The 26,104-nt window shown below is 43.3% G+C and overlaps 1 protein-coding gene across 1 annotated transcript in view; it reads left to right on the top strand.

Annotated features, from left to right (window-relative positions):
* The window catches only part of PRKCG (protein kinase C gamma), a 610,652-nt gene that overhangs the window by 575,989 nt on the left and 8,559 nt on the right, over positions 1-26,104 (top strand). The window contains exon 17 of the mRNA XM_077457420.1: positions 602-742. Within this exon, the coding sequence (XP_077313546.1) occupies positions 602-742 (141 nt within the window). The remainder of the gene's footprint in view (positions 1-601; positions 743-26,104) is intronic.

Genomic DNA, 26,104 nt, shown 5'->3' with positions numbered 1-26,104 from the left:
GCATTGCGCAATTTTACTGGACATACATTGTACAGCTCTCAGTGTTTACCAGCCAAATGCTAAGTGAGCAGAGATGGGAAGACGTCTAAGGAAAAGAGCTCATATGATTTGATTTCCTTCTCTATCTTATGCTGTGTACACATGACCGGACTTTCGGGCAGAAAAGGTTATATATATTCTGATCGCGTGTGGGCTTCAGCGGACTTTTATTTTCAAAAATTCTGACGGACCCAGAAATAGAACATGTTTTAAATCTTTCCGACGGAATCAATTCCTATCGGGAAAACCGTTCGTCTGTATGCTATTCCGACAGACCAAAAAAAACGAAAGGGCAGCTATTGGCTACTGGTTATTTAACTTCCTTTTCTAGTTCCATCGTACGTCATCACATTCTAAACGAACGGACTTTGATGTGATCATGTGCAGGCAAGTCCGTTTCAGCGGAACTCTGCCGGAAAGACTGTCAGAGTTTATTCTGATGGAAAGTCTGGTCGTGTGTACGCGCCATAAGACTACCCAGTCCACAGAGTGACAACACTGCTGTAGTTTCCCTGCAGGATAAACAGTATAACTGTCCTGTCTAATATTCTTTCTTCTACAGCTGCTTACGAAACATCCGCTGAAACGCCTTGGATCTGGCTGTGATGGAGAACGTGATATACGTGACCATGCTTTTTTCCGCTGGATAGACTGGGAGCGTTTAGAACGTCTGGAAATTCAACCACCTTTCAAGCCTCGCCCTGTGAGTGTTCATATTTGTAGTATAAGATGGAAAATTTACTCCTTCAGTTTAGTTCTATTTTTTTATTTATTACTAAAGCAACCACTATTAAATATAAAGGTCATTACTAAGCTTTGTTTGTCTACCTTCCTATTTGATCTTCTTGCACTTTTTCACTTTTAAGCGAGACTAATTAAAATTTAAACATTGATTTTACCTCTGCAGTTTATTACAAGGGGGCTTTATATATAACAGTTTTCACATCTAAGTATGAAGTAATTTCTTACTTTCCTTTCTATGCAATACTTTCTTTTTTATTCATTCATAAAGGATTGTCATACATTACAATTGTTGTACATGAATAAGACTGACAGAAGACTAGAAAAATCTTGATAACTGCTTGACAAACTATTAAGTTGTTTATTAGACGCTAGGTGATCTGTAAAGTGACACTACTCCTTAATTACATACAAAAATGGAAATACATTTGTATGAGGAGAAGATGAATGTTCACCGTTCTGGCTGGCAGTGTATTGAAACTGCCGCAGTGCTGCTATCTGACATTTACAGGTGTTTTAAATTCTCAAATGGCAGTTGTAGTTTCTCTTGTCACTACAAGACATAGTAGTAGGGGTCAAGTCCTGGGGAAAAAAGTGTGGGAACTCCCACCCAAGATCCACTCCCCCACCAAAAAAATTAAAATGACACGCTCATATGCACGAACGCTTCAAAAGTGGTATTTTTCATTCAATTTTCGTATTGTATGAAGCTTAACTGTTAGTACATAAAAAAACAAAACCTCAATAAACATAAATACCAATAATCAGCATTCATTCAATTGTACTTCCATGCAAATGTGAACAACATGTTCTGATCTTTATTGGGGAATTTTATTTTGTATATAGAGTGTTTATGTGGTGAATTTACACTTTTCATTGAACAGAGTTTGGATAACACAGGGTTAAATGGAAAAGTCATAAATTAACTGCACATTATCTGGACAGAATGCTTATGGAGATAGTGATGGGTTCCTGCTTAGGAGATGTATGTTAGCTTGGGGGGGTGCAAACTCGGCAGGGCTCCAACACACACTCGCTGCTATTCCAACCCTTCACATATTTCCACATAAACTTCCCTCCTGGCATTAAACTTTGCCAGGTATTGTGCTCAGCTTACCACCCCAAACTCATCTTCCTCCCTCAGCTCACCTCTCTCCCTGTATGTCCTGTGAGCAGAATAGCTGGTCTGCCCGTCAGCTAGACCTAGACCTGATCTACCCGTCAGCTAGCTGTGATTGACAGGTAGATCGAAGCGGAAGCTGTCATGGGGCCTCCTACTGGCAATGCCTGAATGGTCAGGTGTGTGGCACTTACTATTGGGAGCTGTGTCGGCAGCTGCTGGTGTAGCACTTGCCACACAGCTCGCATAATTCAAAGTCTTGCAGGACACGACTGCTAACGGGAACTGAGTTCCTGTTGTAGAAAAAGTACAGGAACTCCATTCCCATGCGTTCCCGCAGGACTTGAGCCCTGCATAGTAGTGATGTAAGGGTCGGTGGTGGGACACACAGCATTCAGCAGGGTCTATGATATCCCAGGCATCCTGAAACTTCAAATAGCTGTAGTACCTGGAGTTCTACAAGAGAGTGAACTTTGTATACACTGCCCACTGGAAAAGTGAGTATTCATGTTCTTCCCATGCAAGGTGGTTTCAGTTTTTTTGTTGGCAAGCAACAGGTTTGTCTAAGTTAAATTATTATTTCTCTCTTGTCCATTAAGAGATACAGCTTGATGGTAATAAACCTATAGTTATACTGCCACTTTTAGGAATAATAAACACTAAGCACAAGGAAAACAGGAGACCTGCCCCTTTAAGGCTTTAACCCTCCATCCCCACCTCACACCTGCTCAGTTAGTGTCCTCAGGAGAGTGCATGTTTTTCTTCAGCTGTGCTGTTTTACTGCTTGTTTGGATGATTTTCTACTATCAACAGCTACTTGTAGATTCAGGCTGAATAATGAAATTTTGGAATCCTTCCCAGTCAGCCAACAAGCTCATATTTTTCTATTTCACTTAGTATATTGGTGTTCTTTCTGTAACAGCTGTAGATTTTTTTGAATATTGGAAAGATGACAGCTCCACAAAGTTTAGGCAAGCCCAGTAAGAACTGTATTCGTCAAAACATGTAAATAAAATCAGCATGCCAGTTGGAAGCCCAATTCTTGGTGTTATTCTTATTATGATGGACAGCTGTCCAGTGCAGACTTAAACTCACTGCCAGCATACAAGCCCTGATGAAGGGAGAGTTTTGAACCTCCTTTCAAACATTTAGGAATTGTTGATTAAGACAGGCCATAGATTATGTGATTACTCGATCCCCCCCGTAACACAGTGTTGATGGGGGAATTCCTCCTGTAGCGTTATTGTATTTTGCCAGTGGGGAGCCTTCCCTGCCTGCAGAACATAATGAAATATTTTACCGTTAATAGCTGGCAGTACTAATCTTTAGGGAAGAACCAAACAGGCTGGTTGTACACAAATCGATGGGCTGATGGGATCCAAGAAGTCTCCAATGTGAAGAGAGAGACAATAACTGACTGAATAATACAACACTTTTGAGGACTTAGAAAAGGGTTTGAGGGCCTTTAAGACCAAAATATAATCAAAGTCTCCTATGGGTTTTAGAATTGTAAACAGGTTTAAATCAAACCTTGAAACTATTTGGTTAGGGAAACAGGAACAATGACTGTCTTAAGATGGCCATACATGAATCAAAATTCTTCCTTCAGTTGGAGATTAGATCAAACCTTGTCCCTTGTACCTTCAGGGGTCTGCCTTATCTGTTTCTTTTTCTTGAGCCATATCTTCAGTTAATAGGATTTCTAGTTATCAACATTGTCCTGTAGGGAGCCTCATTTGAACTTTCTTGAGACTTTAGACTTTTTTGTCTAAACTGGTCTCGGCTTTTTTTTTTTTTTTCCAGTTTAAAAGATATTTATTGAAACAAAGACGATACATGGATCAAATTGCTCTCACGCAGGAGAGTCAGCAGTAAGGCACATGGTAAGCAGCAAAAAAACAGTATGCCAAGGAACAATAAAAAGGGGGATAATGGCACCCGCGAACAGAAACCACGAAGATAATGGCCATGAATGCGGGGCACATGTGAACTGGGGGGGAGCGAATGATGCACATGGGAGTCCCCTGCTAAAAAAGAAGTCCAGGGGAGGGGGAGAGGGGAACGGTTTAGTGGTAAAGGGAGAATTCAATTTCCTTTGGGGAGCCCGGCTTCCAGACACCCCACACGGGCTCAGACTGTGCCAGGAGCTCAGAGCCCCCCAAACCCCTAACCCCCTAGGACTACCGTGTGCATCAAGCCTGACATAGGACAACTTAAAAAGAAGAATGTCAACCAAACAAACTCAGTGACTGATAGCGTAGTAAATAGTGCGATCCGACTCTGGACCCTCCAAACAGGAAACAAAGGGAGGGGCCAGAGTGGGGTAGGCCCTATGGGCCACAAGACAGCAGTGCCTATGCAGGCCGAAAGGTAGGAGCGATTAATCTTGCTCAGTCCAGGCTCTGATCTTGTGCCAAATATCCATCACCTCCCGACGAAAGATTTCGAGGGGAGGGATGGAGTAAAGAGAAGAAGAAAGACAGGACAGAAACAGAGGGGACAGAAGAGGGAAAAGGGGGAAGGGAAAGGAGTGGGTTGGGGAGGTACCCATGCCAGGGGGAGCTCCTAGGGGAAGACGGGGATCTCGCTGTGACACTGGTTGTCAAAATTACGTCCTGTTCTAGGACTAGAGGAGAACCCCCACGTAGCGAGCCCAGGGATCCCAGATTTTTTTGAATCTTTTAGATTTATCAATGATGAGACTGGAGGTCCTCTCTTGGAACATAATCCAGGAGATTTTTTGTTTAGCTGCGGGGTACGAGACCCTTGGGGATTTCCAAGCCCGGGCTATGGTCATCTTGGCACTAATCAGAATGTAATGGATCAAACATTGCTGGTATTTAGAAATTTTAGGGATTGGCTGGTTCAGGAGCGCTATAGCTGGGGTTTGGGGGGCCGCAACGTCAGTGACCTTGCGGATCAGGGAGAAGATCTTGTTCCAGTAGCTTCTGACCCGGGGACACTCCCACAGGATATGGAGAAGGGAGCCCATGTGACCACAGCCTCGAAAACATAGAGGCGAGGTCTGAGGGTAGAATTTAGCCAGGCGGGTTGGGACCAGATACCACCTAGTGAGGACCTTAACGTCTGCCTCAATGAGGGAGACATTAAGGATCCCTGCGAAGGCTCTCGTAAAATAGGAGTGCCAAGTGTCCATGTCCCACTCCAAGTCAAGGTCTCGTTCCCAGCTTAGCATATAACTGGATTTCTCCGAGGGGGTAGACAGAGCTGTGTAGATCAGGGAGATTCCCCCCTTCATGTCCATGGCCGAAACACACCACTGTTCATAAGGAGTGACCTCGAGGCGATCTGAATTGGTGGGTAGGAGGGTGCGTAAGAAGTGAGCTATCTGGTAAAAACGGAACTGCTCCGTGGGGGGCATGGCAAGTTGGGAGATGCATTGCTTCAAAGTGACGGGACCATTCATATTAAAGAAGTGACCAATCCTATATAGGCCTTTGTCCAGCCACCATTGAAAAGCTTTAACATTTAAACCGGGGGGAAGGCGGGGTTATTAAAGATGTGGGCCAGGGGGTGCCAGCTGGAAGTAACATTATTCATCTTATGTAGGGTGTCGCAAATCGCGAAGGAATGGGAGAGAGTAGGGGACATGATCGGGGGTCTGCTTTTTGAGGGGCGCCAAAGAAGAAAGTCAATGGTGAAGTTGGGGATTGCCTGTCTCTCCATCTCGATCCAATCTGGTTTGGGTCCTTTCGAGTATACAGTCGAAATTTGGTTCAGGTGAGCAGCGTGATAGTACCAGCGGAGGTTGGGCAAGCCCAAGCCTCCTTTCCGTCTGGGACGGAATAGAGTGCTCTTGGGGAGTCTATGGGTGGAGGACCCCCAAATAAATCGGTTAATGGACAATTGGAGTGATCGGATGTGAGATTGGGGAACAAGAATAGGGAGCGAGCGGAATAGGTAAAGAATCCTAGGGAGAAGGGTCATCTTGATCGCGTTCACCCTACCGATCCATGATAATTTGTGGAGGGACCAGTTATCTAAATCCGTCTTGAGCTTCTTAAACATAGGGGGGTAATTATGTTTGTAGAGTTGGTCGAATTTTGGGGTGAGGTGAACTCCCAGGTAGGGAATGGGGGACGTGCTCCAGGAGAAGGGGAAACGTTCCGTGAGCAGGTCTACTGTGGCTTGGGGGGAGGAGATATTAAGGGCTAAGGATTTGGACATGTTAACCTGTAACCCTGAGGCTTGCCCGAAGTGGAGAAGAAGTTGGAGGATATTGGGAGTAGATATAAGAGGGTTGGTAACGAAAAGGAGGACATCATCAGCGAATAACGCACACTTATGTACGGATTGGCCGCATTGAACTCCATGGATGTCTGGGTGGTTCCTGATGGCGATCGCAAGCGATTCCACGCCTATGGCAAAGAGAAGGGGGGATAGGGGACAACCCTGTCTGGTGCCTTTGGAGATCGGGAACGGGTCAGAGAGGTGTCCCTGGAGTCTGACTTGAGCCCTGGGCTGTGAGTATAAGGAACTCAGGAGAGTCCTGAAAGGAGAACCGAATCCCCAGTGCTCAAGGGTGCGAAATAAAAAGGGCCAAGTGATAGTGTCAAATGCTTTCTGTAAGTCAAGCGAAAGGAGGAAGCCCTCCTGTGGGGGGCTCCCGTCCCACCGAGCCTGGAGGACAGAGATAATGTCTACAGCTCTCCTTATCTGGTCTGGGCCCTGTCTCCCCGGGATAAAGCCTACCTGGTCTTTGTGGACATAGGAACTTATAAAAGAGCCCAATCTGTTAGAGAGAATTTTTGTCATTATTTTGAGGTCGTTGTTGATCAAGGAAATGGGTCTGTAGTTGCTCACTAGGCTCTGGTCCTTGCCAGGTTTAGGTATGACAGATATGTATGCGAGATTGGAAGCTGGGTCAACGGGTGAGTTCTGGCCTAGGGAGTTAAAGAATCGGGTCAGGAAGGGGGAGAGGATTTCCGAAAAGGATTTATAATAGCAATTGGAGAATCCGTCCGGGCCGGGGGCAGAATTTTTTTTCAGGGACTTGATCACCTCACTGACCTCCTCCTCAGTAAAAGGGGCATCCATGATGGATCGGTGAGCAGCAGAGATTTTGGGGAGGGGGATGCTGTTAAAAAATGAGTCGATCGTTTGGTCGTTACCTGGGTTAGGGCCAGAGTAGAGGTCGGAATAAAATTTGTGGAAGGCCTCTAGTATTTGTTTGGGATTTTGGGTCAGAGAGCCAGACAGGGATCTGATTTTTGGTAAAGCTCTTACCCTATATTTCGGGGAAAGTTTAGCCGCGAGATGGGGGCCGAATTTGTCAGAATTAAGGTAGAATCTACCGCTTACCCACCGCAGATGCTGTTCTGCGTTGGAGGTGAGAGCTGTATTAAGTGCAAGCCTAGCCGCGTCGAGGCGTGCGAGAGAAGGGAGGGAAGGGTTAGCTTTGTGGGCCTGGCTAATGGAGCGAAAGTCTTTCTCAAGTTTTACGATGTCTATTCGTTTCTCTCGCTTTAGGCGTGAAGAAAGTTGTATGATTTTACCCCTCATGACCGCCTTGTGGGCTTCCCAAAGAGTACCAGGAGAGGTATCATTGGTGTCATTGTGACGGAAATAATCCTTCAGTTCATGTTCAAGCATAGTGCGGTGAGCTGTATTGGATAGGAGAGAGTCCCCAAGGCGCCATTGAGGGGTGCTTGCTTTGTTCAACAGACCTGAAAGCGTAATAGAAACTAGGGAATGATCAGACCAGGGGACCTCGCATATGGTAGCCTGAGAGGCCAGTGATTTGTCTGACGAGTGTAGGAAGATATGGTCGATGCGGGCATACGTGTTGTGTGGAGCAGAAAAGTGAGTGTAGTCCCTAGTTGTGGGGTGAAGCTCCCTCCAGGCATCAATCATGCCCATCGAGTGGAGGAGTCGTGCGATAGTGAGGCTCTGCTTGGGCGGCCTTTTGAGGATGGTTTTGTGGAGGGATGATTTATCAGAAAGGAGGTCGAAGGCGACGTTTGAGTCGCCTCCTAGGACCACTTTACCTTCTATGTGAGGAGAGAGGGAAGTTAACATTGAGGAGAAGAAACGGGTCTGGCCCTTGTTAGGAGCATAGTATGAGATGAAGGTGAACAAGGTCCCATTCACATGGCCTTTGACAAGAAGGTATCTCCCCTCACTGTCTCTGATTATATTGGAAAGGGTGAACGGGATGTGTTTAGAAATGAGAATGGCCACTCCTTGCTTCTTATCCTCAGTGCTAGCAAGATAAAAGGTGGGGTAATTACGATGTAAGAAAGTAGGGTTAAAGGTTTTTGGGAAGTGGGTCTCTTGTAGTAGCACAATGTCAAGTTTTCTCGAGTGGTAGCTATGAAAGGCTTTGCGTCTCTTCATTGGGGAATTCAGGCCCTGCGTATTGTGTGTCCCTATCCGGAGGGATTGAAGCGTGGGGGGATCATCAGCCATGGACACGAGGGTGGAGGAGCAAAAAAAAGCAGAAGGGTCTCACCTGATCCAGCAGAGAGGAGTTCATTGGAGACATCAGGCGGGATCGATCCCAGTACCGCTTGGAAGACGGTTGGGGAGCTCCCCTTGGAGGTACCTGAGGGAAGAGGGAGAAGGGGGCAAAAAAAAGGAGGGAAAGCCAGAAAGGGGGGAGAGAGAGAGAAGGGTGAGAAGAGAGCAGGTCCAGGAAAGAAACTATCCTGGGCTGCATGTCAGCAGGGCTGGGCGGCCAGCACCTGCTCCGGTTCCCTAAACAAAATAGGGAACGGTAAAAAGGCATCCCTACAGTGGGATGAAAGCCTGGTGGCGTCCCGAGGGGAAATAAGGAGCCCTCGAGACTACAACAGGGGGAGCGGCAAAGAGTTCCGCTCCGGCCGTTAGGCATTACACATTTCAAAATAACGGTGGGACCACCAGGGGTCCGATCCATTTAGGTGAACCATCAAAACAATGGGGTTATACAGACAGGCTCAAACAGACAACACATAATGATAAGAGAGATAATGACATAGTAACAAAAAAAAAAAGGGAAAAAAAAGGTCAAAAATGTTCAAAAAAGCAAGAAGTTAAAAAAAAAAAAAAAAAAAAAAAAAAAAAAGCAAAAAAAAAACCAAAAAAGCAAAAAAGTTAAAAAAAGCAAGACCTGTCTGGGTGTATAGGTGGATCATTCATAGAGAAAAAAAGGAAAAAAAGCCGGCCTAGGCAGAGGATTAGGGCCGTTCCCAGCAGGGAACGCAGGCCGAGGGATTCATCTTGGGGGGATGGAGTCACGGTGTCTCTTCGACTTTTGTTTCATCCACATCGGGGGAAGCGGGCTGGTCGGAGGGGGCCTCTTAGAGGAGCTGGAACGGGTTTCCTCAGTTTGAACTGTTTTTAGAAGTCCTTACTTTTCTAATGTTCAAGCTGTATATTATGCCACGTACACATGGCCGGACTTTCCGGCAGACTAGGTCCGATGGGATCAGTCTGACGGACAATACGATCGCATGTGGGCTAATACGATCATTTTTCGTTATAAAAATCTGACGGACCTAGAAATAGAACATGTTTCAAATCTGTCCGATGGACTCAACTCCTATTGGGAAAACCGTTTGTCTGTATGTTTGTCCGTTTGTCTGTATGCTGGTCCGACGGACCAAATACGATGCAAGGGAAGCTATTGGCTACTGGCTATTAAACTTTCTTTTTTAGTCCCATCTTACGTCATCAAATTCAAAACAAATGGACTTAATCCGTTCATGTGTGGCCAAAGTCCATCGTAATTCCGATGAAAAGTCCATCTGGAAGACCGTCAGACCTAGTCTGCCGGAAAGTCAGTTTGCGGCATTAGAGAAAATAAGCTTTTTGTACTCACTGTAAAATCCTTTATTCTGAGCCTATTGAGGGAAACAGCTCCCCCTCCCCCATGTCCTATTCTTCTTTATGTGGACTGCTTGCTACAATTGAGCAGGTATGAGGTGTTATAGCCTTAAAGGGCAGGTCTTCAGTTTTCTATATGCTTGGGCTCAATTTCTTGCAGGTAGCAGTATACACCTAGGTTTCTTACTTTCAAGCTGTGTTTCATAGTTTGCTAGGACACCTAAAGGGTGTGACTCTCCTCAGCTTGGTCTCAGACAACAATTAAGGCCTGAAAGGGGGGTTAACACGTTCATATCCTATCCAATACTAAAACATTTTTAGCTTCAGATACACTTTAAGTTAGGGCAAAAGCATTATTGAACTTGTAATGTGTCTAATATTAAAGCCTGTCCACAAATATAAAACAAATATTGTCTGTGGAGGTTGTCAATTATCCAGGTCATGTGTCCAGGGCCGATCATCCACAGCTAACACTGGACAACGATTTTCCTTCCTGAATACCTTTGGGTGTATCTTGTAGATTTATTGCTGCTAATCATGAAAATAACCTGTAATTTAACCCATCACATACCGTCTTATGTAAATTTTCTGTTTTTGCAATTCCTTTTTCTATATATATTAGATTTTCGAAGTATTGCTTGCCTTAAATGTTGCTTTATATAGCTCATGCATGTCCTGGCATGCACCCAGGGCATATTGCATAAAATGTGTGGGACTTGAAAAGTTTGGGCATGCTTAGGCATACCTAGGTTGCATGGATGCTGCCTGCAAAAGCTATAAAAGCAGCTCCCATGCACATATGCTACTCGTTTGGTTGATATCAGTTTCATTGTGTTTTGATATGATTGTTTCAAGGCAAAGCATTGTCTATGTACACGTAATTAGTCCTCAAAAGACACACCATGACTGGACTTCAGAAACAAGTACATTGGTTGTAAGATTGGTAATCAAGACAAGGCCTGGGTTCCTCTCATTTGTTGTGGAATCTCACAATGTGGTTTAGAGCAGTACCCGCAACAGGCCATGTTTTGGGAATTTCTCTAATGCCGCGTACACACGATCAAACAATCGGGTGGAAAAGTCTGGCAAACTCAAGTCCGCCGGACAATCCCCCCGTGTGTAGCCTCCGGCAGACTTTTTTTACGGCGGACTTAGAAAGTAGTTTTGCACTCCAATCTTCCCATTTCCGCGGACAAACTTTCTGAAAGTGCACCAAACCCACAGGTAAAACCAGAAGTCTATGGCTCAGTGCAGGTAAGCCGCAGGTGCACTGCGTTACACCCGTGGATCAGTTTGAAAGCAGCCCAGTAACCAATGCAGAACAGATATGTCCATATATACACTGTGATTTTAGTAATAAACTTGCTGTCCCAGGCAGAGTGCATTTGGTATCACTCCACCTATGACAGGAGCCAGTCCTATACAGGAAGCATTGGCTTATGCGGCTCTGCTCCGCTGCTGCTTGCTTTCTTTACCGCTGGCTTCATTCACAACACTAATGCTCTGACAACCTGCAATCTGGGCTTGCCAAACCACCATCCCAGAGCAGGAGGTCACGGGCCACATCAGAGGGCTCCGCGGGCCACATGTGGCCCCCGGACCACTGGTTGGGCACCCCTGCTCTAAAGTGACTGCACAATTAGATTGGAACATCCTACTTTCCAACTTTGGAACCTGAAGAAGAGAGACATCTTGGGATGGAGTCGACATGTAGAAACAAGAACTGCATGGATAAAGAGAGACTGAAGGATCCCTCTACTATTTAATTGCAGCATCACATCATGGAGATTACAGTCTTATGACTTTCAGTGTGGCCCAAAGGAATCCTGTAGGAACATCTTCAAAAGGGCATTCAGCCAAAAGCACTACAGCCCTTTTTTTTTTAAATAAAGGTCCAGTTCTGCTGGTAAGCAGGCATTTTTTCCATTTAAGGTGGCGGTGTCTCTTGTGGACTGTTGCACATGGGGATGGATGCTGTCTGCATGTTTTCTACTTGGGAATCACACATGGAGAAGATGTTCCCCTGACAACATCCTTTGATTTTATATCTTGAATCACCTACTGAAAGTTTTCACTCTTATATATATTTCTTTAGACTTTACTTCTGGAACTTTTCTCATATATGCTATAATAAATTCTTTAAATTTTTTTTGTGTTTATTACAAATACCAATTATTAGTGTGACTCTGTTTCCATATATGTTTGCAGTTACGGTGCCTATATCACACAGTAAAGTTGCAGCTTATATCATCGTGTTTTGGATTTTTTCTTTACTTATCAAAAACCTTTATAAGTGTAGCGATGTGGACTATAGTCCTATTATGTAGTAATGTGATACTGCACTGTCCTAAAAATATAATAATCACTCATTTAACTGCTGCAACTAAATTATGTGAGACACTCACACTAACATACCATTCCAAACCTGTTAGCTGCGCTGAAAAATTATTTTCTACATAAATTAGCACACAAAAAATCCAATACATTTTCAAAATGTTTTTATTTTTATTTTTATTCATATTTATTTTTATTTTTATTTTTATGTTTAGGGATATTGGTCTTCTATGTCCGGATTAAATATGGCAGATAGAGACAGAATCTAAAATGGTGATACTGTGTCCATGATTGGGGTTCAGTGAACCTATTAATGAACTCTCCTCGTATTTCCTCTCTTACACACTTTTTTTATATTAAGTGGGATGTCGTTTTATAATTTTTATAATATTGCATCAATTATGGTTTAGCATGCTAGCTGATAATAATGTGGATACACATATATGGGCTGCATGTGGATTATGATGCATCTATGGGCATAAATATGCCACGTAAGATCGCTGGAGAAGGGTATAATTGCAGTCTTAAGAATGCCCACTTAGCGAATGGTGGAATGGGACGTCTGCCAGGAGTTCAACACTGGGTGTTTACTTCCGTATGTGATTGTGTTTATATGGCGGTGTGTCAGCACACCGCCCGTGTCCCTGGAAGACGTCAGTTGTGATGAAACGGCGTAGGGAAGAGCGACGTGCCGATGTCACCGCGTACTGCGCTGACACGGGCAGCGTCTAATTGAGCCGGCTGGCTTGTTGATTTTAACAGCGCTTATGAGAAAGAATATGTTTGTAAGTGCAACTTTTTATTTCATTTTAATAAATATTGTGTGTACGAATTACACTATGGAGGCATTCTTGTTTTCCACATGGGGAGGAATATTGACTAGAAAACTCCGGTACCATCTGTGACGTTTCTGTAGGAGCCACTCTCTAGATTCTTGAAGTGAACCCCTGTCTGCGAAAGGATTACATGCTTGTGTAGATCTCCTTAAAAAGAGATCTTAAAATCTGGTAAGCGACAGTGTGAATAGAGGTGGAGGATCTCTTTCTTGGAGCGGGCCATCACTTTTCAGGTGTATATTTGCTATGTGATGTCACGAGGAATAGACCATTAAGGATACAAACATATTTGGAGGACTTTTTCATATAGTTTATCTGGTCGGATGTCTGATTGTCTAATTTATTAATTGTTTTGGGGATTGTGTCATTTCACGGATTGTTCAAAACTTTTTTATGTGCATACAATTTTTGTATAGTCATAATATGGTGCAATTCCCCATCATTCTTCACCTATAGACGTATCTCTTTAGTGCTGGGCACCAGTGGTTGTCATCACATCTGTGAGCCCGACCAGAAAGAATTGTGGGATTAGTAGTCTTTCAGACCGGCATTTCCTTTGTGTCACATGACATCTGCACTACATATCCAAGGGATCCTTGCTACGACCTGAAGAGACTCCTGAGAGGAACTATAAAAGGGTCCGGAGATCCGCACCGCGCTCTCTTATTCATCAAGGAGGATCAAAGCTTTCCCAAGTGCGAGAGAAGAAATGTTATAGTTGTGGGGAAATTGGACACTTCTGTACTGAGAGCCCTAGGGCTGGAATCAGTCCACAACTACTCACTGAAGTTCTAAAAGCCTTACAGAAGCTGCTTTTCCAAAAAATCTGAGGAACCTCAGTGAAGGAGCTAGTTGAGAATCCCAAGGGAAAAGTGTGCTCCAAAGCTAAGAAGAAAAAACAGAGGTGGTCTACTACCCTCCACCCCTTGCCTGTTAAAAAAAAAATAAGATCCCCAGAGAAGGAAAGACAGAGGTGAGAAATCAATGCACACTGACTCCACCACACTCAAAGAAGCAGATTAGGGCCCAGACTATAGTCACCAGCTAGAAATCTGCCAAAGAACTTAGCAGGGCTTTCTCTGATAGTTTTGATACAAGTGGAACGTATCTATACTCAAGCTTTGCTGGATACAAGAGCTCAAGTGACTTTGCTGTATCGTGACTTCTACAAAAAGTATTTAAAGCACATCCCTTTGTGTAAACTCAAAGAGTTGGAGATTTGGAGGATAGGTACTCAAAAGTGCCCATATGATGGGTATATCCCTATCAAGATAATCTTTGATACCTCTTTGGCAGGAAAACCAGAAACTTTTGTCATCTTCACCATTGTTTGTCCTCGACCTCCTGGAGAAGGCTGCAATTCTCTGCTTATAAGTACCAACACCAAACTGGTGAGGAGACTACTCACCCCATTGGCCTTGGAAGGCGCTCCATTAGGGAAGATCCATCCTCAATTGCGGCAAGCTTTTCAGCGTGTGCTGCAGGAAAAGAAGGCCCCAACGGAAGGAGTAGGAAGACTAAGGCAATTGGATACACAAGAAACGGTGTTGCAGCCTGGTGAAAGAACCCGCATTAAAGCCTCTCTTAACCTATCATGGGATCAATCGGCCTCCTATGTGGTGGTAGAAGTGGATCCACTGGAGGAAGATAGAATAGAATTGGTCCCAGAGATCATACCCACTAGGGCCCTACTGAGAAAGGGGGGGGATTCCTTTCAGTTTGAGGAATGTAACCAGCCATTCAATCAGCCTGAAGCCTCGTATGGTGATTGGGAACGTGAGTGCAGCTTACCAGGGAATAATATAATCCAGGAAAGGAAGGAAAATAAAAGAGAAACCACTGTTCAGTGGCCAAATCTGTCCCTCAGATGGGAAGAGAGGATTAAAGGCCAGTTAGCCCGGTGGGAGAAAATGTTTTCCGAGAAAGAATTCAATGTGGGTTGTGCCAAGAGTGCCCAAAACTGAATTCAGCTAAGTGAAGATAAGCCCTTCCGATAAAGAGCCAAACAGATCCCTCTGTGTGACTTGAAGGACCTATTGGAACAGTTAGCTGAAATGAAGAAATTGGGGGGCATTAGGGAATCCAGGAGCCCTTATTGTGGCTGTGAGGAAGAAAAATGGGTCCCTACGGATGTGTATTGACTATCGAACTTTGAATCGGAGGACTATCCCAGATCAGTACACAACTCCTCATATAGATCGTCATGTAGGGGGAGCTAAATGTTAGAGCTAAATGGTTCAGTGTGCTAGATCTGAAGAGTGGATATTATCAGATACCCATGCACCCAGACGACCGAGTAAAGACAGCCTTTATCAGTCCTCTAGGATTCTTCAAATTCGACCACATGCCCTAGGGATTAACAAGGGCCCCCACCTTCTTCCAGAGACTGATGGAGAACACAGTGGGCAACATGAACTTGATAGAAGTGCTAGTGTATCTGGATGACATAAATTTGGGAAAAAAATACTGCGCTAAAGAAATCTCTCAACAATCATTCTAAATATCTAAAGGCTGCGATTGATACGATGTGATACACACCTATAAAGCATATAAGTCAGGAATTTCAACCGCGCTCACAATTACAAAAATCTAAAAAAATATATCTAAAACGTATAACAGAATAATATGTATACACTATAACTAGTCAAAAATTATAATACAAAAACCCAACTAAGTGAATAATAAAAATATACTCTATAACTCATACAATAATCAAGTGTACAAAAAATATATATATATAAAATGCTCAAAAATTATATATAAGCAACAGTTCCTTATAAAGACGTAGTCATGAGCATACAGTGGTAAAGTGCACAGAATTTTTGTGAACAATCAGAAATATTATAAATAGAGTGCTCAAAAATTATATATAAGAAAACAGTTCTTCATCAAGATGTAATCGTGGGCATAACAGTCCAATAATCATAAGTGTTTCTTCTCAAGAAATCCTATGCGGGTGCAAGAGAGAGAATTTCCTTCACCAACACCGTGCTGATAAATGGTAAAAATGCGCGCTTACCAAATCCCAGAATCAGAAAGGCATTTGATATCAGAAATCTTAGGGGTCATCACACAGGGACATCACCTCGTTTTCACGTGGTTGGACCATTCATAAAAGGCAAGCAAAGACTCCCATAGCGTAAAACCGTAAACCAAAATCTTTTATTCCATAATAAAAAACACTCACAAACATAAAGGTCAAATCAGCGTTAAGAAAAGCCAGCCGGCAAAGCGAGCGCCCAAATGTCACGTGATTTGCGTCAAGCACGTCAAGACCATGCTACGTACGTTTCGCCATATGTGGCATCGTCTGGGGCATGGGCGACGCGCTGACGCATCACGTTTTATATACACAAACTAGAACCAAGCCTCGTTCTGAGCTGAGGGGAGGAAACCGGAAATGATGGAAAACAGGAAGTACATCACACCAACATGGCCGCCACGTGACACCACAGGCTCCATATTGGATGAGGGCAAAAATTAACTAATACAAAATTTTTTTTTTATAAACTTTAAAAACAGAAACAGCAAAACTTAAAAATAAATCCTACTAGCATGGCTGCCACATGCTACCACGGCCTCCCAGCTAGATATAGGCAAAAGCAACTATTAGAAAGAGGGCGGCAAAACCGGAAGTACATCATGTCAACCTCCCAGAAACCGGAAGTGATAAAAACTACACAAACTAGAACCAAGCCTCGTTCTGAGCCGAGGGGAGGAAACCGGAAATGATGAAAAACAGGAAGTACATCACACCAACATGGCCGCCACATGACACCACAGGCTCCATATTGGGTGAGGGCAAAAAAAAAAAAAAATAACTTTATATAAACACTAAAACAGAAACAGCAAACCTTAAAAGTAAATCCTACTAGCATGGCTGCCACATGCTACCACGGGCTCCCAGCTAGATATAGGCAAAGGCAACTATTAAAAAGAGGGCGTCAAAAACCGGAAGTACATCATGTCAACCTCCCGGAAACCGGAAGTGATAAAAACTGGAAGTGCATCACGCCAACCTCCCGGAAACCGGAAGTGATAAAAACCAGGAGTGCGTCACGCCAACATGGCCGCCACGTGACGCCGCAGGTTCCATATTAGATGAAGGAAAAATTCATCCAATATGAAAGATTCAAAATCAAAAAGCGGCAAAACTCAAAATTGAGTCCCACCAACATGGCTGCCACATGTCACCGCAGGCTCCATGTCTAACAAAAACTGGGGTAACCGTTAAAAAAGGGGGACAAAAAAAATGGGAAGTGCATCATATCAACCTGGTAGTAAACCAGGCCGACTTCACAGCCGCAAGTCAAAGGTCACACAGACCCGGAAGTGCACCATATCAACATGGCGGCCACGAAACACCAAAAGCCCCACATTGGCTAAGGGCAAACGTAAAAATAAAAGTAAATATGATAATAATGATTAATTGTCTAATGGCCGCGTAACGTTAGGGAAGGGAAGATCCTTCATCCTCCGATCAGCTCAAATCAAGTTCACATAATCTGAACTCCCAACCATTACAAATAGGGACCCCGCAGACATATATACCTGCCAAAAAACAAAAAAACAAAAACAAATTATGAGTTGTCTATAAATGCGTTAATATCAACATCTACGTTAAGCCCGAACGGGGTATAGCATTTAATTTTATGGATCCTGGCCATCTCCAATCTTGATATGCCCCTGACCACAGAACCTCCTCTCCAAGGCAAATCAAATTTGTCTATGCCCAAGAAAATGGTCTTAGCTGGATTTTTATCATGATGCTCTAGATAATGCCTAGATACCGAATGCTTTGGGAAGCCATTGAGGATGTTAGTGATATGTTCATTTAAACGCACGTTGAGTGTCCTTTTAGTCCTCCCAATGTACTGTAGCCCACATGAGCATTGCAACAAATAAACTACCCTTTTGGTGGTACATGTGATAAATGGTTTAATCTTATGTACCCGTAATGTACTGGATGATATAAATGACTGAGTGCGTCTATGTGTGCAACCACTCATAGAGCAAAACCGACATCTCCGACATTGGTAATATCCCGTTAGTTGCTCAAAGAAACAGGGTTTCACACTAGGGGGATTGAGGACATTGGGTGCCACCTTATTCCTCAAAGAGGGGGCGCCCTTATATATCACTCGTGGTCTGGTGGGTAGCACTTCATTTAAAGTCAAGTCATTGGCTAAAATATGCCAATGCTTATTAATAATCTTTTTTATTGCCTGGTGTTGAACGGAAAACTTAGTAATGAAGGGGACCTTACCCGTTTTGTCATCTAAGTCAGTCTTTGTCCTTTCTCTCAATAATGAGCTTCTTTCGGTAGCCCTAGCGGCTTGTAATGCCGTTTCAAGCATCCTATTTTTATAGCCCTTATCACTAAACCGCTCTGATAAAATCCCAGCTTGTTTCTCAAAAATATCCGGATCCGTACAATTTCTTTTGATTCTCAAAAACTGACCCTTTGGTATAGAGTTCAGCCATACTTGATGGTGACAGCTATCTATTGGAATATATGAGTTTCTGTCAGTGCTTTTAAAATAAGTAGAAGTGAAAAATTGGTCTCCAGACTTATAAATAGTTAGGTCTAGGAAATTAATGCTAACCTGACTCGCTTCAAAAATCAACCTAATCCCTCTATGGTTCAGATTTAATGAGTCCATAAAGGCATCCAAATCCTCATCTATGTTGACCAGAGGCCCCAGCTTAAGCTGTGGGTTCGGTACATTGATGACATCCTCCTCCTGTGGGAGGGGCGACGTGAGGATTTGGATGCCTTTATGGACTCATTAAATCTGAACCATAGAGGGATTAGGTTGAGTTTTGAATCGAGTCAGACAAAATGACAAAACGGGTAAGGTCCCCTTCATTACTACGTTTTCCGTTCAACACCAGGCAATAAAAAAGATTATTAATAAGCATTGGCATATTTTTGCCAATGACTTGACTTTAAATGAATTGCTACCCACCAGACCACGAGTGATATATAAGGGCGCCCCCTCTTTGAGGAATAAGGTGGCACCCAATGTCCTCAATCCCCCTAGTGTGAAACCCTGTTTCTTTGAGCAACTAACGGGATATTACCAATGTCGGAGATGTCGGTTTTGCTCTATGAGTGGTTGCACACATAGACGCACTCAGTCATTTATATCATCCAGTACATTACGGGTACATAAGATTAAACCATTTATCACATGTACCACGAAAAGGGTAGTTTATTTGTTGCAATGCCCATGTGGGCTACAGTACATTGGGAGGACTAAAAGGGCACTCAATGTGCGTTTAAATGAACATATCACTAACATCCTCAATGGCTTCCCAAAGCATTCGGTATCTAGGCATTATCTAGAGCATCATGATAAAAATTCAACTAAGACCATTTTCTTGGGCATAGACAAATTTGATTTGCCTTGGAGAGGAGGTTCTGTGGTCAGGGGCATATCAAGATTGGAGATGGCCTGGATCCATAAAATTAAATGCTATACCCCGTTCGGGCTTAACGTAGATGTTGATATTAACGCATTTATAGACAACTCACAATTTGTTTTTGTTTTTTGGCAGGTATATATGTCTGCGGGGTCCATATTTGTAATGGTTGGGAGTTCAGATTATGTGAACTTGATTTGAGCTGATGGGAGGATGAAGGATCTTCCCTTCCCTAACGTTACGTGGCCATTAGACAATTAGTCATTATAGTTGTCTTTGTCTTTTTGTTTTTTGGTATGAAATCAATGGCACCCGGTGGCTCCCATGCCGGGGTGTTAATGATATTGTTTTTGTGGCCGTTACGATATTTTAGTTTTTTTTTTTTTAATTATTATCATATTTACTTTTATTTTTACGTTTGCCCTTAGACAATGTGGGGCTTTTGGTGTTTCGTGGCCGCCATGTTGATGTGGTGCACTTCCGGGTCTGTGTGACCTTTGACGTGCGGCTGTGAAGTCGGCCTGGTTTACTACCAGGTTGATATGATGCACTTCCCATTTTTTTTGTCCCCCTTTTTTAACGGTTACCCCAGTTTTCGTTTGACATGGAGCCTGCGGTGACATGTGGCAGCCATGTTGGTGGGACTCAATTTTGAGTTTTGCCGCCTTTTGATTTTGAATCTTTCATATTGGATGAATTTTTCCTTCATCTAATATGGAACCTGCAGCGTCACGTGGCGGCCATGTTGGAGTGACGCACTTCCGGTTTTTATCACTTCCGGTTTCCGGGAGGTCGGCGTGATGCACTTCCGGTTTTTATCACTTCCGGTTTCCGGGAGGTTGACATGATGTACTTCCGGTTTTGCCGCCCTCTTTTTAATAGTTGCCTTTGCCTATATCTAGCTGGGAGCCCGTGGTAGCATGTGGCAGCCATGCTAGTAGGATTTACTTTTAAGTTTTGCTGTTTCTGTTTTTAATGTTTATATATAAAAAAAAAAAATTTGCCCTCACCCAATATGGAGCCTGTGGTGTCACGTGGCGGCCATGTTGATGTGATGTACTTCCTGTTTTTCATCATTTCCGGTTTCCTCCCCTCGGCTCAGAAAGAGGCTTGGTTCTAGTTTGTGTAGTTTTTATCACTTCCGGTTTCCGGGAGGTTGACATGATGTACTTCCGGTTTTGCCGCCCTCTTTCTAATAGTTGCTTTTACCTATATCTAGCTGGGAGCCCGTGGTAGCATGTGGCAGCCATGCTAGTAGGATTTATTTTTAAGTTTTGCTGTTTCTGTTTTTAAAGTTTATAAAAAAAAAATTTGTATTAGTTAATTTTTGCCCTCACCCAATATGGAGCCTGTGGTGTCACGTGGTGGCCATGTTGGTGTGATGTACTTCCTGTTTTCCATCATTTCCGGTTTCCTCCCCTCAGCTCAGAACGAGGCTTGGTTCTAGTTTGTGTATATAAAACGTGATGCGTCAGCGTGTTGCCCATGCCCCAGACAATGCCACATATGGCGAAATGTACGTAGGGTGGTGTTGACGTAAATCATGTGACATTTGGGCGTTCGCTTTTCCGGCCGGCTTTTCTTAACGCTGTTTTGACCTTTATGTTTGTGAGTATGTTTTTTATTATGGAATAAAAGATTTTGGTTTATGGTTTTACGCTATGGGAGTCTTTGCTTGCCTTTTATGAATGGTCCAACCACGTGAAAACGAGGTGATGTCCCTGTGTGATGACCCCTAAGATTTCTGATATCAAATGCCTTTCTGATTCTGGGATTTGGTAAGCGCGCATTTTTACCATTTATCAGCACGGTGTTGGTGAAGGAAATTCTCTCTCTTGCACCCGCATAGGATTTCTTGAGAAGAAACACTTATGATTATTGGACTGTTATGCCCACGATTACATCTTGATGAAGAACTGTTTTCTTATATATAATTTTTGAGCACTCTATTCATAATATTTCTAATTGTTCACAAAAATTCTGTGCACTTTACCACTGTATGCTCATGACTACGTCTTTATAAGGAACTGTTGCTTATATATAATTTTTGAGCACTTTATATATATATATTTTTTGTACACTTGATTATTGTATGAGTTATAGAGTATATTTTTATTATTCACTTAGTTGGGTTTTTGCATTATAATTTTTGACTAGTTATAGTGTATACATATTATTCTGTTATACATTTTAGATATATTTTTTTAGATTTTTGTAATTGTGAGCGCGGTTGAAATTCCTTACTTATATCTAGATGACATCATTGTATTTGGACAAACGTTGGAGGAGCACAAAGCTCGATTGGAGAAAGTTTTCCCACTACATGCAGAGGGGCTGAAGTTAGAGAAGTGTCATATTATTTCAGACCTCAGTCACCTATCTCAGACATGTAGTTTCATCCGAGGGAGTAGCCAATGACCCTCCGAAATTGGAGGCTGTTACCTCCTGACCTCGTCCAAGCACCATGACTGAATTAACCACTTGACCACTGGGCACTTAAACCCCCTTAATAACCAGACCAATTTTCAGCTTTTGGTGCTCTCACATTTTGAATGACAATTACTCAGTCATGCAACACTGTACCCATATGAAATTTTTGTCCTTTTTTTCACACAAATAGGGCTTTCTTTTGGTGGTATTTAATCACAGCTAGGTTTTTTATTTTTTGTGCTATAATAGAAAAAAGACCGAAAATTCAGTAAAAAAAAATGCATTAAAAAAAATTACCAGATTAGTAATTTTTCTTCATACATTTTTGCCAAAATTTATACTACTACATATCTTTGGTAAAAAAATAAGCACAAATTGGTGGATATTATTTGGTCTTTGTGAAAGTTATAGAGTCCACAATCTATGGTGTCAATATCTGAAAATTGATCACACCTGAAGTACTGACGGCCTATATCATTTCTTGAGACCCTAACATGCCAGAAAAGTACAAATACCCCCCAAATGGCCCCTTTTTGGAAAGAACACATTCCAAGGTATTTAGTAAGAGGCATGATGAGTTTTTTGAAGTTGTCATTTTTTCCCACAATTCTTTGCAAAATCAAGATTTTTTTTTCCTTTTTTTTTTCACAAAATTTTCATATTATCAGGTTATTTCTCACACACAGCATATGCATACCACAAATTACACCCAAAACACATTTTGCTATTACTACCGAGTATGATGATACCACATGTGTGAGACTTTTACACAGCGTGGCCACATACAGAGGCCCAACATGCAGGGAGCACCATCAGGCATTCTGGAGCACCCAGGCCAATTGTGACATTTCTCTCGTACATGTAAAAATCATCATTTATTTGCTAGAAAATTACATAGAACCCGAAAACATTATATATGTTTTTTAGCAAAGACCCTAGAGAATACAATGTTTTTTTTATCTCGCACGGTATTTGCGCAGAAATTTTTCAAGCGCATTTTTTGGGGAAAAAACGTTTTTTGTTAAGCAAAACAGTAAAGTTAGCCCAATGTTTTTAGCATAATGTGAAAGATGAAGTTTCGCAGAGTAAATAGATACCTAACATGTCGCCCTTCAAAATTGCACACGCTCGTGGAATGGCGCCAAACGTCACTTACTTAAAAATCCCTATAGGTGATAAATTAAATTTAAAATTAAATTATATTTAAAATTATTTTTTTTTACTGGTTACATGTTTTGAGTTACAGAGGAGGTCTAGGGCCACAATTATTGCTCTCGCTCTAACATTCGCAGCAATACCTCACATGTGTAGTTTGAACACCGTTTTCATATGTGGGCGGGACTTATGTATGCATTCGCTTCTGCATGCGAGCACATGGGAACAGGGGCGCTTTAAAACATTTTTTTTTTATTGTTAATTTTACTTCATTTATTTTACTTTTTTATTTTATTTGACACTTTTTTCCCCAAAAATACATTTTTTAATCACTTTTATTCCTATTACAAGGAATGTAAACATCCCTTGTAATAGGAATATGGCATGACAGGTCCTCTTTACAGTGAGATATGAGGTCAATAGGACCCCACATCTCACCTCTAGGCTGGGAAGTCTGAAATATCCCCGTATATCCCCGTACAAAGTCAAGGACGTCATATGACGGCCGGCAGGCGGGAAGTGGTTAAAATGCTTTTTTTTTTAACACAAAGTTGTTAATTTATACAATATTTCTAACACATAGCATGTACGTACCAAAAATTACACCCCAAAATAGATTCTCCTACTTCTCCTGAGTACGGCGATAACACGTGTGTGAGACTTCCACAGCCTGGCAACATACAGAGGCTGAGTACAGCCAAGCATGGCTGAGCATGGCCGAGCATGGCTGGGTATCACCAAGTATTGCAGAGTATCACGGAGTATGGCTGGGTATTGCAGGGTATCACAGAGTATGGCTGAGCATGGGCGAGTATGGCTGGGTATCACAGAGTATGGCTGGGTATGGCCGAGTATGGCTGGGTATTGCAGAGTATCACCGGGTATGGCTGGTTATTGCAGGGTATCACCGACTATGGCTGGGTATTTCAGGGTTTTACCGACTATGGCTGGGTATTGCAGAGTATGGCTGGGTATTGCAGGGTATCACCGAGTATGGCTGGGTATTTGACGGAGCGATCACGTGGTAAATGGCCGCAATGAGCAGCCGTTTACCATGATCCGTGATCCACAGGACCCGGCGGTCATGGATACAGGGGGCGCATGAGAGCAGAATTCTGGGAGGACGCTATAGTACATCCTCCCAGAGTTAAGCAACAACCCTATAGCCGTCATTCGGCTATGTACCGATTGCTAAGTGGTTAAGATAGTTTTTGGGTTCCTGCTCCTACTATCGAAGATTTGTGAATAATTTTTTGCAGATTGCCAAGCCTCTGAATGAGTTGTTACGGAAGCAGACGGAAGGGGACCTGCAAAAAGCTCATCCTGGAGGTCCTAGGAGTCTAAGAACAATGGACCGGGTGGTATGAAAGGGCCTTTGAACGCCTTATTGAAGCGCCTGTGTGGGCCAGTGCTGATCCCTCTAAACCTTATGAATTACATGTGGATGCTAGCAGAGATGGCCTATTGGGAGTGTTATATCAGGAGGCGGAAGGGAAGCTTCGTCCGGTGGCTTATGTGAGTCGCAGTCTCACTCTCCCTGAGAAGAACTATCCGATACACAAACTAGATTTTATGACCCTCAAGTGGGCTGTAGTAGACAAGTTATGGGATTACCTATATGGGGTCACGTTTGTGGTGAAAACATATAACAGCCCTCTGACTTATTTGCTGTCCACTGCCAAGTTGTATTCCATGGGACATCTGTGGTTGGCCTCTTTGTCTGAGTTCCGGTTCAGTTTGAAATATTGGCCAGGGGTGGGAACTCGAGACACTGATGCTCTTTCCCAAATTCCTTATGCCACAGATACTGGTCAGAAGAACTGGGTCAATTTGCCCCTTGAGGGAGTACTAGCCATATGTCAGGGAGTAGACAACAGACATAGTGGGGCAACAGGGGTCAAAGCCGCAGGGGTCACCCCCGCTGGAGTACCAAGATACTATTGTGATTTGACACAGGTGTGTAGTCAAAAACTGCCTTAGTTTACTAGAGAAAACATGAGGAGAGATCAACGTGAAGACCCATGTCGGTTCGGGATCCCCAGATGCTGTTCAATAGCTCCATTGAGGGAGCTAAGGTGGTCTATAAAGAGTGGGAATGAATGAAGCTGGAAGATGGAGTCATATCCTGGAGGGGCCCATCTGAAGAACCAGAGGATGTTCATCAACCGTTCCTCCCTGAGAACCATTGGTTGGTAGTTTTGACGCCCTTCACGATGACCATGGCCATTTAGGTCCAGATAGAACCTTCAGGGATTGATTCTATTGGCCGTCCATGAGGGCTGAAGTAGAGAGTTACAGTCGTTCTTGCATCTGGTACATTCAGAGAAAGGCCTTGACAAGTAAGGCAGCCCCAATGGGCCATCTACAGAGGCAGGGACCAGTGGAGTCTGGTACAACCTGTGTTGCAGGCCATTCCTGCTGCTGCTCCAGTCTCTGAACAGGTACCCGCCACGAGTATTACCTCTATAAGAGGTATGTCAGGTTCCGCTCCGCTACCCCAGCGATTTGGGGGTGATCCACCCAATGCAGAGGGTTTCTCAACCAGGTTGAGATATACTTTGAGATGCTGGCCCAGGTATTTCCCATGGACAGAAGCAAAGTATGTTTCACGGTATCTTTGCTTTCTGAGAGAGCCTTGGCCTGGGCAAACCCTCTATGGGAGACGCAAAAACCTGTTGTCTTGAGTTACCCTGAGTTTGTGGCTTCTTTTAAAAGGGTATTTGATGTTTCCGCATGCTCCACTTCTGCTGCCAGGTGCCTCATGTCCATCAGAGTACAAGAACTGTTGCCAATTACGCCATTGTATTCTGTATTCTGGCAGCAGAGGTTGCTTGAAGCAACAAGGCCCTCATGGCTGGTTTTTCTCATGGTCTCTCGGATACCATCAAAGGTGAGATAGCAGCTCGAGATATATCCACTGAGCTGGAGAAGTTGATCACATTTGTCATCCTCATTGACTCCAGACTCAGAGAAAGACTCTTTTAAGGAGTGCTTGCGGAAGCATCCTGTACATTTGTCTCCGAGCTTTGCAGTCCCACCCTTGCCTCCCTCACCCCCCATGCCTCCTGGTACCGAGTCGGTCAGTGAAGGTGAACCCATGCACTTGGGTTTCACGCCTCTCTGCGGATGAGAGAACCTTTAGGAGGAGGGAGAGATTGTGCCTTTATTGTGGCCAGGCAAGTCACTTTTGTATCAA

This window comes from Lithobates pipiens, unplaced genomic scaffold (genome assembly GCF_037356315.1).
Source record: "Lithobates pipiens isolate NorthernLeopardFrog02 unplaced genomic scaffold, aLitPip1_a1.2 Scaffold_27, whole genome shotgun sequence".
Lineage (NCBI taxonomy): Eukaryota > Metazoa > Chordata > Amphibia > Anura > Ranidae > Lithobates > Lithobates pipiens.
Note: the sequence above shows the minus strand (reverse complement) of the source record. Positions and strands in the feature narration are given on the sequence as shown.